At 47.3% G+C, this 16,528-nt stretch overlaps 1 protein-coding gene across 4 annotated transcripts in view; it reads left to right on the top strand.

Moving 5' to 3' along the window:
- Positions 1-16,528, top strand: part of ASPA (aspartoacylase) — a 233,940-nt gene that overhangs the window by 66,964 nt on the left and 150,448 nt on the right. For 3 of the 4 annotated variants that reach the window (XM_069226347.1, XM_069226351.1, XM_069226349.1), the window contains exon 2: positions 7,015-7,210. In XM_069226347.1, coding sequence (XP_069082448.1) covers positions 7,015-7,210 — 196 coding nt within the window. The remainder of the gene's footprint in view (positions 1-7,014; positions 7,211-16,528) is intronic. The other variant, XM_069226348.1, reaches the window with a different exon arrangement.

Genomic DNA, 16,528 nt, shown 5'->3' with positions numbered 1-16,528 from the left:
AGGTCAATAGCCTCCTCACTGAGGGCAGCAGGGCTGCCTGGGGCAGGGCCTGGGGTGCCTGGGGCGAAGAAGATGCCCACCCTCCTGGGTGAGCGGGCACGGAAAATACGCTGAGGGGCTGCTGGGAGGGCGGTGCTAGTACGGGGGTGACGGCTGTACCTGTTGTTGGGGTGGGCACCCTTGGAGGAGGAGTCACTGTCTGTAGTGTCCCCTCCTGTCTCCGTCGTGGTGCTCCCCTTGCCCTCCGTTCCACTGGTGCCCTCACCGTCGGTTGACAAGGGCAGAGGAACGTTTCAATGAGGCACATGGGCTAACAAGGAGGACAATTGAGAGAATCTTTGGCCTCCTGTAAGCCAGGTTCAGGTACCTCCATCTGAATGGTGGATTCCTGTACTACTCATCCAAGAAGGTGTGCCAGATCATTGTTGCATATTGCATGTTGCACAACCTGGCCTTGAGACGCCAGGTGCCTTTTCTGCAGGAGGATGAGCCTGGAGATGGTCTTGTGGCAGTGGTGGAGCCCGTGGACAGTGTGTTAGAGGAGGCAGAGCATGAAGATATGGACAACAGAAGTTCTCTCATACAGCAGTACTTCTAATGACACACAGGTAAGACACTGTAACTTCACTTTACATTGCAGTTTTGTGTTGGACATTGGACATGACAGCATGATTTCCCTATGTCTATGGCCACTTACTGTACCCTTTGGCATCTCTATTTTCAGATCTCCGTGCCCCACTCTGGCTCCTGGTGTGTTTACTGCTGCCCACTACACGTCATACCAATGTCTATGTAACTGTACATATGAATTGCAATGTTTACAAATTGTTAAACTAATACATATTTCAATCAATTGACTGACTCCAGACTTGTATTTGTTTTAAGGGTGTTTATTTAAGTGCTAAGAGGTTGAGGGAGATGTGCAATGGGCTGGTGTAATGGTGGAGGAAAGTCCAGTTAGAGCCCAGTCTCTTTGTATCACAGGTGCATTGTCCAAGGGGGCATAGGAAGGGGAGCAATGGCAGTTCAAGGTGGACAGGGTAACAGAGTGGGACACAAGGGTGACAATCAGGACAGTCTTATTTCCTGGCGGGGTCTTGGCAATGTTCTCTGGCTTCTGCCTGGATCGCAGGGACAGTTTGCTGGGTGGTTCTCCTTCTGCAGGGGCTGGGGTGCTGGTGGCCTGTTGTTCCAGTGGCGGGGCCTCCTGTCCACTAACACCAGCGGAGGTAGAGTGCTGTTCTTCGGTGTGGTTAGTGTCAGGGGCCCATTGGTGTGCCACTGCCTCCCTCATGGTGTTGGCCATGTCAGCCAGCACCCCTGCAATTGTGACCAGGATGGTGTGGATGTGTTTGAGGACCTCCCTGATCCCCAGGTACTGTCCCTCCTGCAGCCGCTGGGTCTCCTGCAACTTGGCCAGTATCTGGGCCAAGGTATCCTGGGAATGTTGGTATGGTCCCAGGATCCCTGCAAGTGCCTTGTGGAGAGTGGGTTCCCTGGACCTGTCCTCCCCCTGTCGCACAGCAGTCCTCCCAGCTTCCCTGTTGTCCTGTGCCTCTGTCCCCTGAACCGTGTGCCCACGGCCACTGACCCCAGGTCCCTGATTGTCTTGGGTTTGTGGGGTTGCTTGGGATCCCTGTAGTGGTGGACACACTGCTGATTGACCTGTCCTGGGGACAGTGGTATGGGCCCGCTGGGTGGGTGCTGTGCTGGTGTTTCCTGAGGGGGTAGGGTCTGTGGTGGTATGGGAATGTGGCAGGGTAACCGACTGTCGGGAAGTCCCTGATGGGCCATGTTGGTCATCGTGATCCAGGCGTGTAGAGCTGCTGTCATCACTCTGAGCCTCTTCTGTGGAGGTACTGGATGTTGGTGGCACCTCCTCTCCGGTGACGTTGAGTGGGGGTCCTGTGCGGATGTAAATGCAGTGTTATTGTATCTGCATGTGCCATCTTGTGCATGGGTGTGTTTCCCTGTATGGTTGCGATAGCCCTGTCAGCTTTGCCTTGTGTGCATGGTGATTTTGTGGGCTAGGTGATTCTCTCTAATGGGCATGCTTTAGTGATGGGTGTCCATGCAGGTCAGTGATGGGTGTCCATGCATTGGTGTTGCATGCAGGGCTTGGTATTGGGATGGGTGGGTTGTGATAGTGGGGTATATGTGAGGTGGTGGAGTGATGGGTGTGAGGGTAGGGGTAGGAGTTTGTGATGGCATGCAGGTAGGGTGGGGGATATAGTAGTAAAGATTTGACTTACCAGAGTCCATCCCTCCTGCTACTCCTGCGAGGCCCTCAGGGCGCATGATCGCCAAGACTTGCTCCTCCCATGTGGTTAGTTGTGGGGGAGGAGGTGGGGGTCCACCGCCAGTCCTCTGTATGGCTACCTGGTGTCTTGCAACCAGGGAACACACCATCCCCTGTAGGTTGTTCCACCTCTTCCTGATCTGATCTCATCCCTTGTTCTGGGGTGCTGTCCCACGGCATTGACCCTGTCCACGACTCTCCACCATAGCTCCATCTTCCTAGCAATGGACGTCTGCTGCACCTGTGATCCGAATAGCTGTCGCTCTACCCGGATGATTTCCTCCACCATGACCCTTAGCTCCTCCTCTGAAAACCTGGGGTGTCTTTGGGGTGCCATGGATGTGGTGTGAGTCATATGTGTGAGAATGTGTGGGGTGATGTGGTGTGTGCTATGAGGTGCATTGATGGTGTATGGGTGATGGTGTTCTGTGGCTCAGATTGAGTGGGTGCTCCTGGCTTGTCTCTCTCTCTGTTAGCAATCTTTTTTTCATTGAAAGGGTTGGGTGTGTGTTTTACATTGGTGTGGGTGTGTGGGTGTTGTGTGTGTGTGTGTGTCAGGTGTGTGTAGGTTGAATTGTCCAATGTGGTGTAGTTTTGTAAGTGTGTTTGTATTTTGAGTGCAGCGGTGTGTACCGCCAATGGTTTACCACGGTTATAAGACTGCTGGGGTGATTCGTGGGTCCTGATACTGTGGGCGTATTTCTGTTGGCGTAACCGTGTGGGTTTTGGTACTGCCAGTTTATCACTGACCTTTGGGCTGCAGACTTGTGTGGGTGTCTGTATAGTGGCGGATTTCTCTGTGTGGGTCATAATTCCCATAGTGGTATACCGCCGTGGTCATGGTATGTTGGCGTCCGTCAGCACGGCGGTAGGTGGCATTTACAGCTAATGTTGTAATGAGGGCCATAATCTGCCCTCAGTCCCTGGGAGACCCACAAGATGAAATAATAATTCTTTATTAAGAGAAATGTCAAATGAACTATGTAAGAATCTGGGTTCATGGATGACTGGTGTGTGAACCCTAGTCAAACAACAACCACAATCCTTCTCAGAGTAAAGCACAAGCAAACCCCAAATTAACCTGTGCGAACCCCCAGTCAGGCTTTACTTAAAGGCAATATGTAAAGTATTTGTGCAACACTCCAAACACTAAAACAGTGACAACCCCACACAAAAAGGACCCCACACCACATTAGACACATAGGGCCTGATTACAACTTTGGCGGAGGGGGTTACTCCGTCCCAAATGTGATGGATATCCTGCCCGCCGTATTACAAGCCCATTATATCCTATAGAACTCGTAATACGGTGGGCGGGATATCCGTCACATTTGGGACGGATTAACCGCCTCCGCCAAAGTTGTAATCAGGCCCATAGAGCCTAATTTAATAAATAAAATCCTATAAGTAGAACCAGAGATATTGAATTTTAAAGTTTCTAGTGGAAATAGTGCCCAAAAGGAGCAAAGTGCCAACTGTGCATATCTGGTCATGCCACACCAGAACAAAATCACAAGTTCAGGCTGCCTGTGATGAGTGCGGGCCAGCTACAGGGACCCAGTTAGGCCTGCTGAACAAAATTAACTTCAATCCTGGTTTGCGGAGCATTGCATGGATCCGTGTCAAAGATGTGTGGTACAGATGAAGTGATGTGTTGGTTCTGAGATATAGGGAGGCTGTGATGAGAGGGTTTGCTTTGTCATTGATAACCCTGCCGGCAGGGCTTGTGATGTGAAGTCTGGCATTGAGGATGCAGCGCACAGTAGGAGCGATGCGTAGCTTCTGAAGAAGTTGTGAGGCTGAGACGCGGAGTACGGCATCATCGTCGTGGTTGTTGTCGACGAGAAATGTGAGGGCCTGCGATGAGAATGCATCACGCAGTGGATTGTGGTGGCAATGCAAGTCTCTGTGACAGGTCCAATCCACGCAGCAGCACAGATGCGTTTGTTCTGCTTGGTGTTGCACGGCACAGCAGAGGAGATGTGTTTGTTCTCCTCGATCCATAGAGGCAGGTAAGCAACTTAAGCCCAATTCCAAGGGTCCAGGACTGGCTTGGCACCACTGGGCAACTTAGACTCACAGAGGGCAGAGCCTAGGTGCAGGTGCAAGGTTTTGAAAACATGTTAGGCTTCAGACTAGGAGGTAAACTAACTAGCCCTTGGCGTTACTCTGGGTTCAAGAGAGGCAGGTTCAGTCCTCACCCAGGCAAGAGGGCAGCAGTCGCCAGTTCCCTCAGAGCAGCAGTCCAGCAATGTGGCAGTCCTTCAGTAGCACAGCAGTTCTTCTTCCTGGCAGAGTTTCCACTGATCCAGAAGTACAGTGAAGTGGTAGTGTCTGAGGACCAGTGTTTATAGACAGATGTGCCTTTGAAGTGGGGAGAAGCTTCTAGAGGTTTCCCTTTGAAGTCCCAAGGCACCCAACCTTCCCTGTCCTGGCTCCAGATTAACTGCAGGGGATATGTAGCCCTTTGTGTGGAGGCAGGATAAAGCCTATTTAGGTGTAAGTGGGGCAGTGCCCAGCTCATCCCTCTCATCCTACCAGTGATGGCTCATCCAGGCACACCACAGCTCTCTATTGTGTGGCTGTCTAATAGAAATACACAACGCCCAACTGTCAGCTACACCAAGTTATGTGACCAGAGAAAGGATACAGGCACCACATGGCTAAGGTAAGAAAATTCCAACTTTCTTAAAGTGCCATGTTCAAAATTGCAATTTAACATCCAACTTCACCATAAGTTAGGATCATACACTGCGATTCCAGATACACCAAACATGATCTGCTTATATCTACCCACTTGGAAATTGTATTTATAAAATGTAATAAGGCCACTCCAATGTTATCCTATTGCCTCCCAGTAGTGAAAAACAAACTTAAGAGTTTTTCACTACCAGGACATGAAAAGCTTCAAAGTACATGTCCTAAATTTTAAATACATTGAACTCTGCCCTCTATGCAATCCAAGGCCTACCCTACGGGTGACAAATGTATTTAAAGGAAGGTTTTGGCCTGGCAAAAGATTTATTTTGCCAGGTCGAAATTACACCGTTATCCTGCACGCAGGCTCTGCAGTGGCAGGACTGAGACATTTTGGAACAGCTACTTAAGTGGGTGACACAATCAGGGCTGCAGGCCCAATAGTAGCATTAAATGTAAATGTACAGGCTCTGCGTCCATGCGGGAACACTTTACTGGGGACTTATAAGTAAATTATATATCCCAGTTGGAAATTAGCTAATATTACCTTGTTTAGAGGAGAGAGCACAAGTACATTAGCAGTGGTTTGGAGCAGTAAAGAGCACAGGGTCCTAGGGCCAGCAAAAAAGAGATTAGCACAAATGGAGGAGAAAGGCAGAAGGTTTAGGAGGAAGACCACCCTATGGCTGACAGGTCTAACAAACAATATTTGTATTAGAAGTTGGTCAACATTGGTATAAATAAACTGACCCAAATCCAAAAACTTGGACGTGTCTTTTCTCCACCCACAGTCTCCTTTGTCACAAAAGAATAGGTAACTGTAGTGATATGAGTGTGAACAAAGATTTATTAAAACAACTGTTGATATTGTTTTACCTGTCTATGAACGTTAGAAACAATACATTAAGCAGTGTTTTCTTGAATGGAGACTGTGTCTTACTCAGCCAGCTATTCTATACTATAGAAAAACTAAAGAAAAAATTGTTGATAGTGTATTATGATTGCATGTTTATATTGTGAACTATATGTTAGGGTGGTTACAATGTATTTGTATTGTCCATTTTATATTAATAAAATACTATTTATTTTCGGGGCTTTTATTTTTTGCCTCAAAAGCCTCAAATGGCGAGCAAGAACCTATTTGGTGCCTTAAGGTTATAAGGATTTAGCTGTCACTATTGCTGCTATGCATTGAGGACTTCACTACTCCTTTGAGAAAACAAAGTCTGCCCAAGTCTCGGTCCCTCTGCCTCGTTAAGAGGTGGTGTGGTAACTCTGTGTGCCCTTCAAACAACTTATCTGCTATGCTTTTCCTGCCAGATGGCAGCACGTGCAATACGGTAGTCTCTGGTATCATGGCAGGACCAAAAAGACATTTGATCCCCATTCGATGAAATAAATCTTTGTGTTTGAAAAAAATATGCAGACTAGTCCATCATGCCGTCATGACATGGCGGTGTGGCCGACAAACCTTTTCTGTGAAAAAAAACCCTCACCATGGGACTAGTCATAACAATATGACTGGTTTGCTACAGGAGCGGCCTTTTCACTATCCTGCAATAGACTAACTAAAGTCCTTGTCAACTGGTGAAGGGCTTCTTTTTAAGATATGGAACTCAAGACGAGAGACCCCTAAGATCTAAATCTGTCTTCACCAGGTATTTAAAAAGCAATTATGAACAGAATGAGTGACAAGCAAGCCCCCTGGAGACTGTCTTTGCAACAATGGGATGATTTAGAAGAGATGATTACCCACTCAATTTGTTGTGTTGTCATTGACCGAACTACAAACAAAAAAGCATTTCATGTAATTTCCTCACATGTACGTTATTGGAGAACATGCTGTTCATGACCTGTGCCCCACTGAAGCTGCGAATTTAGCCCTGTAGAATGATCAAAACCTTGACCAGTTGTGATAAATTGCATACCTGATTATTTTGTGCAAGAGACCTTGCAAGAATGCTGAATTTTAAGTAGGAATACACAAATTAATTAATTTTCTTTGCAAATGTAAACAGCAGGGTGGAGACTGAGGATACGTCTTATGAAGTGGTGCGGGCCCAAGAAATAAATCGTTTATTTGGTCCAAAAGGAACTAATGAAGCCTACGACCTAATTTTTGACCTTCACAATACAACGTCCAATATGGGTGGCACTCTTGTTATGGAAAATTCTGAAGATGACTTTGTAATTCAGATGTGCCATTATATCAAGGTAACACCTTAAACTAAATACTGTAGCATAGTATTTGCTCTCTAAACTGCTAGCTAACAACCAATTTTGGCTTCACTGTCTAAATCTTTTGTATCTACATGCATGCGTTCATCAATATGGGAGAATTCTTTGATCTATTGAAAATGATTCCACTGTCTCAAGTGTATCAGTAATAATACAGGTGACACTTTCAAAAGATCTAATGGAGGCATATGTTAGCAGTAATCTTCCTCTCCCTGTGTAAGATTTGTATACAATTGTTGTGGTTATTCTGTTTGATGTTTTTCTTAATGAAATATCAAACTTGGAAAAAATGATAGTTTATTTTAAAGTAGTTTAGCCCACAACGTCTCTGATTCCATTCAGGAATGTTAATCTGAAACTAAATATCCAGCTGCAACACCCTACTCTCCAAGCTCCTCTCTGATTAGTTACTGGTCAGTACTCACTACATCTATACACAGTCATATCATCTTGGTTAAATTTACTAACCATGTTTCTCCTATCATTAAGCCCTCTACCCCCAACCACACTAGCACTCAAATTCTACCACCACTTCAGCACCTACCCATTTTTCAAACAAAACATTGACCAGATTCCCTTCCTTCATTCCTGTACCAAATCCAAAATGTCCTCACATCTCTTCAACACACCACAAACGTTTTATCAATATAACAATGTTTTGAAACATACTTTCAACAGACTTGATCATTTTCACATATCCTGAAAAGCATATAAGCAAGCCCTGGGTACATTATCCTTATCCCTGATAATGCAAAGTTGGCATACCTTCTAATCCTCATCATCTAGCTTTACCCTATACACAATCAACAACTCAGTCTCCTTACTATGCACACCAAATAAACAATCTCTCTTCTCAGCCAAGGATTTCGCATCATACCTCACTCAAAATCTCCTTCTTAGATAAACCCTCCCTACTCTATTTACTAGCCTACATCTTCTCTTTGTCACACTTACAACCTCACTCAGCTGTATTCGCAGGCCCTGGTCAGAGTTTGGCAAAACATGAGGATTATGGGGTGCTTTTTACTGAACCTGGTTAAGATCTATTCCTTTGGGTGAGGGGTATAGTGGTTGTGGGAAATACCACTGATTTTTAGATTACAAGGGGAAAATGAATTAATACGAGCGGGAAGAGCTCTGTATCGTATGTATTTCTGCATGTATCAACGTGGAATGGGGATCTCCAGATGCAGCTAGCTCCATCACATGTGCAAGCCAGGGCCTCTGTTGATCAGGGGGACAGGGCTTCTCACTAAGATCTAAATGACCCTTTTAGTCCTCTAACAAATGCCTGCTGTTAAGCAAATGTTATTCCCTGTCTAGATGGTAAGAAGTAGGCGGTTAAAACCTGGGAAACTGATATGGTATCGTTGAGTTTCTCAAAGCCATGAGATGAGAGGGGATGGAAAAGGCTATCCAAGTATGCGGTATGTTAACTCACCTTGCAGAGCAGAGGGGAGTTTGGAGAATTTTAGTAGCTTTTTTTTTATTACTCTAAATTGAAAAAGTGATGGAATTGCTCGGTTTTCGAAGACATGGTTAGAATTCTCTAGGCTCAATGTGACAGCTCCGAGGCTGTGCACTACTGCATCAAAGGGGTGAATTTCAATTGCAGAGACTCTCAAATAAATCAGGTTAATTTGGGCCAGATATACAAAACATTTTTGTGGTCGTAAATGCTTCGTTTTGGAGTTTGCAACTGCAAAAATACTTTTTCTAATGCACTTTGCACATTTTAGTTTGTTAACCTTTCTCCGACTTCTAAAATGGGTTTATAAATGGATAAGGAATCACTGTTTGAAAGGTGCTTGTTTTAGGCGTCCCTTCCAAATAGCTGATATAGGAGCTGGCCCACAACATACTATTTGTGGAAATCCAATAAAAAGTAGAAAATGATTACTTCACCCACATAGATCACAATGAGGTCCAAATCCATTCAATGTGGACAAACAAGGGTAAATGTGCCCAACTCCAGTGTGAATACTAGTAAAAACTGGCGTGAAAACGAGAGAAATTAACCTTACCCTATCTAATGGGGATGCCTAGCTCCTTCTCAAGCCTAAATAAAGGTTGCCTATATAACGTAGAGCTACATATCACAACAGGGCAACAAAAAGTAGAAGAAAATGTGTAAGTGTAAATACAAATGTGGCATTCAAAAGCACTGGTCAGTTATTTTGAGTGTCCTTAAAATAATCAAAGCAACAGTGTCCAGAGAGCGCTATTGCTAAATACTGCACACAGCCATCAATCTTAGAACAACTCTCATAGGCACAAGTTAGCACATTCCAAACAGAATAATAATATGATCCAAACATACAAAATCTCTCAAGGATTCAAAAAGTATCCCTGACTGGAAAGGTACCAGTAATCTCATTTACCTGCAAGTGGCTTCTGCATCCTCTGTTGGTGTGCCCAGCGAGGAGAACAAAGCTTAGGCAGATAATCACCATTTTAAAAATGGAGGCCCATCTGTGCACCAGGGGGATGGAAGCTCAGCATTACGGGAAATGTGTGCCAAGCTCTAGTGCTGATGAGTAATGTATTCCGGGTCAACTCCATTAAAGAAAATTGAGAAAATCATACCCAAAAGACCTCAACATAAATTGTAAAGTAGAGGATTACAAGGAGATTAGGAATGTAAAAAATAACTGCTAGTACAATTCTGTGAGCTACAAAGATCTTACTCATAGGAGCACTCTTCACAGTGGATCGCTTCCCACTGAAATATTTGGGGACATGGAGTCCTCCTTGAAAACTATCAGGAAATGACAGAAAGCATTGCTCAAACATTCCATATGCATTTTTACAAGAGGATGATTAATGAAGGGATCTTGTTGAGAAAATATGAACAAACAGATAAATCAGTAGAACGAGGTAAAGTACATCACCTTCGCAAAAGCAGTCTATGGGGTATCATCGTTCAATCCCTGTATGTGACTTCTTAACATAAAAATCCAGCATTGTTCCCTCTGAAAAAGCAGTTCATCTAGTTTGCCCATATGTTGTGCATGGTATGGTTTGTCCGTCATAGTCCAGTTAATGTTGTCATCAGTGTGTTGTAGTGTAAGGTAATGTCTGGTCAATTTCATATTGACTTTTTGTACCTCGCAGAACTATGATGTTTCACTACTCTATGCTCAGTTTTGCTGGTAGTCATCCCTACATACTGTAATTTGCAGGGATAAGTGATCAAATATATCACCCCACTAGTATTGCAATTAGTGTGTTTGTTTAAAATCCAAGGGGTTTTCAGTCCCAAATCAGTTTGAGTCTGCGGTTGTGTACAATGGCAAACAGAGTATGACCCACACAGGAAATGTCCTTTGATGTGAGGTAAGGTCCATAAAGTCTTCTGACTATCCCTTCGATTAGACCGAGGTCTTGTGTGGACCAATATATCCTTTATATTTTTACTCAATTTCAGAGCAAACACTTGCTTCCCTAGATGTATGTTGCTTGTATATAGAATATGCCAGTTCTTATTCACAATTTGTTTTAGGGTATTACTTAGGTGACTAAAAGTGCTCACACACACTAATCTGTCAAGGTTTATTTGGGCAAATACTTTGAGAAATGCTTCTCTATGGTTATGTCTGACTCTTTTGGCTGCTTTCTCAACGAACGGCCAAGGATAATTCCTTTGAATCAAATAGTCGCTCAGTTCGTCAGAATGTTTTTTGTCAACCTCTGTGTAATTTCTATGTATTCTTAGAAATTGTCCAACCGGGAGTTTGTTTCACCAAGCATGAGGATGAAAACTGTCATATGATAGCAAAGCTGTGTGTGCCATCGGTATCTTGAACAGTTCTAAATAGATGAGTCCCTATTTGGGAAAGAGGAATAAGTCAAGAAATGGAAGTGACTCTTTGCTATATTAGCAAGTGAAAAGAAGATGGTAATTTCTAGGGTTAAGCTGCTCAGTGATTTTATTCAGCATTTCCAGGTCGCCATCCCAAATTATCAAGATCTCATCTATATATATTTTCCATAGCTTCACATTAATTTGACAGATGGACATATGTGGGTGTTTTCAACACTGTGCATCTACAGATTCACGATGTTTGGGGCAAATGTACTGCCCATAGAAGTCCCTGTAAGTTGCCAATACAGTTGGTTCTGAAACGAAAATACGTTCTCTTACATAGCTTTTGTGGCACAATCCATTACAAAAAAGGTTGGAGTTCAGTCATCTCTCTCGCTTCCAAAAGTCACTTCAGTGTCTGGAAAGTATCCTCCTCAGGGATAGCAGTGTACAATGATTGAACATCATACAAGAAAAGATATTGTTTACAATATCAAACTGGACATCAGTTAGCAAAGTGAGAACATGTTTGGTGTCCTTTAAATATGAGGGTATTTTGGCTACCATAGGTCTAAGAAAAGAGCCTACGAATTGGGAGATGCTCAAGTAAAGAATCATTGCCTGAGACAATAGGCCTCCTTGGTGGCGGGCACGTGGTTTTATGAATGTTTGGCACATGTAAAAATATTGTGTTCTAGGAAGGAGGGTAAGTAAATATACTGCCTTACTTTTTGTAATCCACTTTGAACCTTTTACTTTCCCTAGCAAGGGTTAAAGGATTTCTGCAGTCTAGAGGTAGGATCTCTTTGCAAAGTCTTATAGTATATAGGCCCTCATTACGACCCTGGCGGTGAGTGATAAAGTGGCGGTAATACCGCCAACAGACTGGCGGTAAGTTCCACCAAATTATGACCATGGCGGTGATAACTCCCATAGAGAGCCAATGTTTCACACCAACCACCAGGGCGGAAACAACACTCACCACGGCGGTAGCAGCCAACAGCCAGGCGGAAGACAAAGTACCGCCCACCATATTAAGACACTGTAAACGTCCACCTTTTCCGGGGCAGTACCAATGCCAACAAAGGCCTGGCCGAAACAGAGCTGAGAAGTGAAAGGACTCACATTGGAGACGCAGGGAAGAACTACGCCGCCATGGAACCTGAACTGCAAGTCTTTCCAATGATCTTCTACGTAATACTCCAGCTGGAACAGCAACGCTGACGAAGACGACAACGGTGAGTATAGCCGCCTAGCACACAAGGGAGGGAGGGAGGAAAACTAGAATGACACACACACGCACAACATACACCAGACACACACACACCAGACACATGTCCAGCTGCACACGTAAACCAATGGCACACGACACACGGCATGATAAAACACACACCAGATTGCTGAAGTACTGACAATTTATTAGCATAGCAAAACCCACCAGACGTACCAAATATATTTACTGATGTTCATAAAGGGCCAATGCCCAGTCCAAAGTCATAAGGGCACACAAGGCCACAGGGCAAAATCTAAGGCCCAACCTGCATCCTGACACATCCGGATAGAACACCAGGATAGAGCAATGGGCATGGATCCCCCTCCAGAACCAGTGGGGAAGTCACCCACTTGAGAGACTGTGGCCTTGCACTCCCCAAGACAGAGCAATGGGCATGTTTCCCCCTCCAGGACCAGTGGGGAAGTCACCCACTCCAGAGACTGTGGCCTTGCACTCCCCAGGACAGAGCAATGGGCATGGAGCCCCCTCCAGAACCAGTGGGGAAGTTCCTGTATTCGGCTGAGGTGCACCCCACCCCATCCCCCTAAGGTGCCTTCCCGAGTGCAAGGCCACAGTCTCTGGAGTGGGTGACTTCCCCACTGGCTTTGGAGGGGGCAACATGCCCTTTGTGCTGTCCTGGGGAGTGCAATGCCACAGTCTCTGGAGTGGGTGACTTCCCCACTGGTCCTGGAGGGGGCAACATGCCCATTGCTCTGTCCCGGAGAGTGCAAGGCACAGTCTCTCGAGTGGGTGATTTCCCCACTGGTTCTGGAGGGGGCAATATACCCATTGCTCTGTCCTGAGGAGTGTAAGGCCACAGTCTCTCGAGTTAGTGACTTCCCCACTGGTTCTGGAGGGGGCCCCTTGCCCATTGCTCTGTCCTGGGGAGTGCAAGGCCACAGTCTCTTGAGTGGGTGACTTCCCCACTGGTTCTGGAGGGGCAACACGCACTCCAGCCCCTGGAGTGTGCCTACATGGCGTCCGCTGTTGGTGACAGCTGCAGTGTGGTGGTGGATGGAGGAGACTCCTGGGCAGCCTCTGCACTGTCTGATGGCTGCACTGTGGTGGTGGATGGAGGAGCCTCCTGGGCAGCCTCTGCATTGTCTGATGGCTGCACTGTGGTGGTGGATGGAGGAGCCTCCTAGGCAGCCTCTGCACTGTCTGATGGCTGCACTTCTTCAACTGGCGATGGGGGCCCTGTGACAGCTGGTGGTGGTGGAGGTGTCAGCCTGACACCCCCGGTTGACGTCGAGTGCTTTGTCTCCTCCAGTACATGGGGTATGTATCCCTTACCATTCCTGGTAGGGGTGGATGGGCTCCTGCCCTCTCTGCCTGGTGGTGCAGGCTCCTTCCCCTTCTTTCCTGGTGCTGATAGCTCCTTCCCTTTCTTCCCAGGTAGTGCAGGCTCCTTCCCCTTCTTTCCAGGTGGTGCAGGCTTGTTCTGCTTCTTTGCAGATGGTGCAGCCTACTTCCCCTTCTTTCCAGGTGGTGCAGGCCCCTTCCCCTTCTTTCCTGGTGGTGCTGGCTCCTTCCCCTTCTTCGATGGAGGTGTGGTATCCTTGCCACCACGAGTAGGTGGTGCTACCACTGTTCCCGTGGACTGTTTGGCTGAGGTGCTGGGCTGTGTCCTTGGTACCCTGCCCCTATGGGCAGGGCAGAGGGTGGAGGGGTAGGAAAGAGGTCAAATTGGGAAAGGAAAAGCTTTTTAGGGATGGTGGGGGGGGAGGAGCAATGGGACTGGAGGATGAGGGAGTGGTTGTTGGAGGTGTATGTCTGCTGGACTTGGGTGCAGGTACATGGGCAGTATGCTGATGTGAGGTGGATGGCTGTTGGGTGTGTGAATGCTTGCATTTGTGTCCTCTAGGAGGGGGGGACAGACAGGGTGGGAGAGGACTGAGGGGACACGTGCATGGCTGTTGTGGAGGTGTCGGCCAGTGAGGTGTGTGTTCTGCTTGGTGTGGTGATGCTGGTAGTGGATGTAGATGTAGTGCATGCAAGTGTGAGTATGGATGTGACTTGGAGGGAGGTGGTAGAGGAAGAGGAAGGGGTACAGTGGAGACAGTGGATGTTGTTGTGTCTTCAACTGTATGGTGTTTGCGTGAGTGCTTGGGTGATGAAGTGTGGTGCTTGTGTTTGCCTGTGCCACTGTTGGGTGTTGTCTTGTGTGCATGCTCATCTGTATGTGTGCCTGGGATAGGTTGAAGAATGGGACTGGGAAGTGGTAGTTGGAGGGAAGACAGTAGAAACAGGGACAAGCTGCCATCAGAGAGGAGGCCAGAGCCTGAATCGATCTCTGTTGGGCTGCCAATCCACTGTGAATGCCCTCCAGGATTGCATTGAATTGCTGCATCTGGGATGCCAGCCCCTGGATGGCATTCACTATGGTTGACTGCCCTAGAGAGATGGATCTCAGGAGGTCAATAGCCTCCTCTCTCAGGGCAGCAGGGCTCACTGGGGCAGGGCCTGAGGTGCCTGGGGCGAAGGAGATGCCCACCCTCCTGGGTGAGCGGGCACGGAAAACTCGCTGAGGGGCTACTGGGAAGGCAGAGCTGGTATGGGGTGGCGGCTGTACCTGCAGCTGGGATGGTCACAGAGGTGTCTGCCACCATCAGGGATCTCCATCGGAGGAAGTATCTGATTCTGTGTTGTCTCCTCCAATCTCTGCCGTGGTGCTCACCTTGCCCTCCATCCCACTGGTTCCCTCAGCATCGGTGGACTCTGCCTGAAGGGTCCTGTGGGATGCAGCTCCCTCTGTCGTCAGTGCCCCTGCTCCTCTGCCAGATGATGCAAATGCACATAAGGACAGGATGACAAAACAAGAAAGGAGGGAGAGACAAAAGATACACTTGGTCAGTGATTGCACCAACACCACTATTGGCATGCACATCACCATCACACACAGGGAACAGGCTCAAGCACTATGCATTGCACTACCAGTGATATGGATAGTCACTAAGGCAAGCTGAGGACCACACACAACCAAATACAGCTCACCTGTGACCCACAATGCCCCGCCTGAAATGGACTACTAACAAGCTAGGTTACCTGTATTTGCCATGCAACCATTACCCTTCAGAACGACCCACGCTACAATGTCTGGCCTGGCCTTAGGGGCACCCACTAACACACATCCACCACCCGGATAACACCCCACCAGCCACAATATGTAATGAAACCCACTGTACTCACTCCCTTGTGGCTGCTGTGATTCCCTCAAGCACCCATCCAGCTCAGGGTAGGCCACCGCCAGTATGCGGGCCATCAGGGGAATCAGGGTCCAATGGGCACCCCTTTCTCGTTGGGAGGCCATCCCCAGCTGGGCCCCCGTGGTCTTCTGTGCCCAGCATCTCAGGTCCTCCCACCGTTTCTGACAGTGAGTGCTCTGCCTGCCATAGACCCCTAGGGTCTGCACGTCCTTGGCGATGGCACGCCATAATCCCTTCTTTTGATGGGCGCTGACCTGCAGAGGTAATACATACAGGAGAACTACATTAAACAAACAGTCTAGCCTGTAACACACATGGCCCACCATACCCGATTCCATCACCATTGGCACACACACATAGGCCAGTTCACAACATGTACACCGCCAACAGACAATCCCCCCACACCCCACCCACCCTTGCACGATGCCTTCACACACATCTCCATGCATCCATGCCACATGCATCGTGCCCAAACTATACTCACCTGTTGGTCTGGAGACCCATACAGCTGTCTGTACTGGTGTAGGACCCCATCCACCATTCACGTCAACTCCTCTGAAGTGAAGGCTGGGGCCCTTTCCCCAGTCACACGGGCCTTGGTAGGTTCCAGACACAGGTCACAGCAGCACACGCAGTGTAGGTGTTCTCCTGTTGAAGGTCAGGAAACAAGTGAGGATTGAGTTAGAAAATGGCATTCAGGTCCACGGCGGTGTACACCGTCACCGCCGGCGTACATCACCATTGGCCACTGTATTCTAAGGGCCCAATATTATCCAATGAGGAATTGCACGGCGGTGCAATACCGCCTACTGCCACGACACCCAACGTCGGTGGAATTATCTCATTTCCACCTGTCCCTCAATACAGGACAGGCAGTCGCCATTTCAGGGGGGAACATGCCTATCGACAATTACTGTGTCACAGGTTAAATAGGCACATACTTCGACATTTACACTGTCCCAATACATATGTGTACCATGTGGACTGATGTTGTGGTTTAGTTGTTCAAA

Source organism: Pleurodeles waltl, chromosome 3_1, assembly GCF_031143425.1.
Source record: "Pleurodeles waltl isolate 20211129_DDA chromosome 3_1, aPleWal1.hap1.20221129, whole genome shotgun sequence".
Classification (NCBI taxonomy): domain Eukaryota; kingdom Metazoa; phylum Chordata; class Amphibia; order Caudata; family Salamandridae; genus Pleurodeles; species Pleurodeles waltl.
The sequence above is the reverse complement of the archived record's forward strand: the minus strand, read 5'-3'. Positions and strand labels throughout refer to the sequence as shown.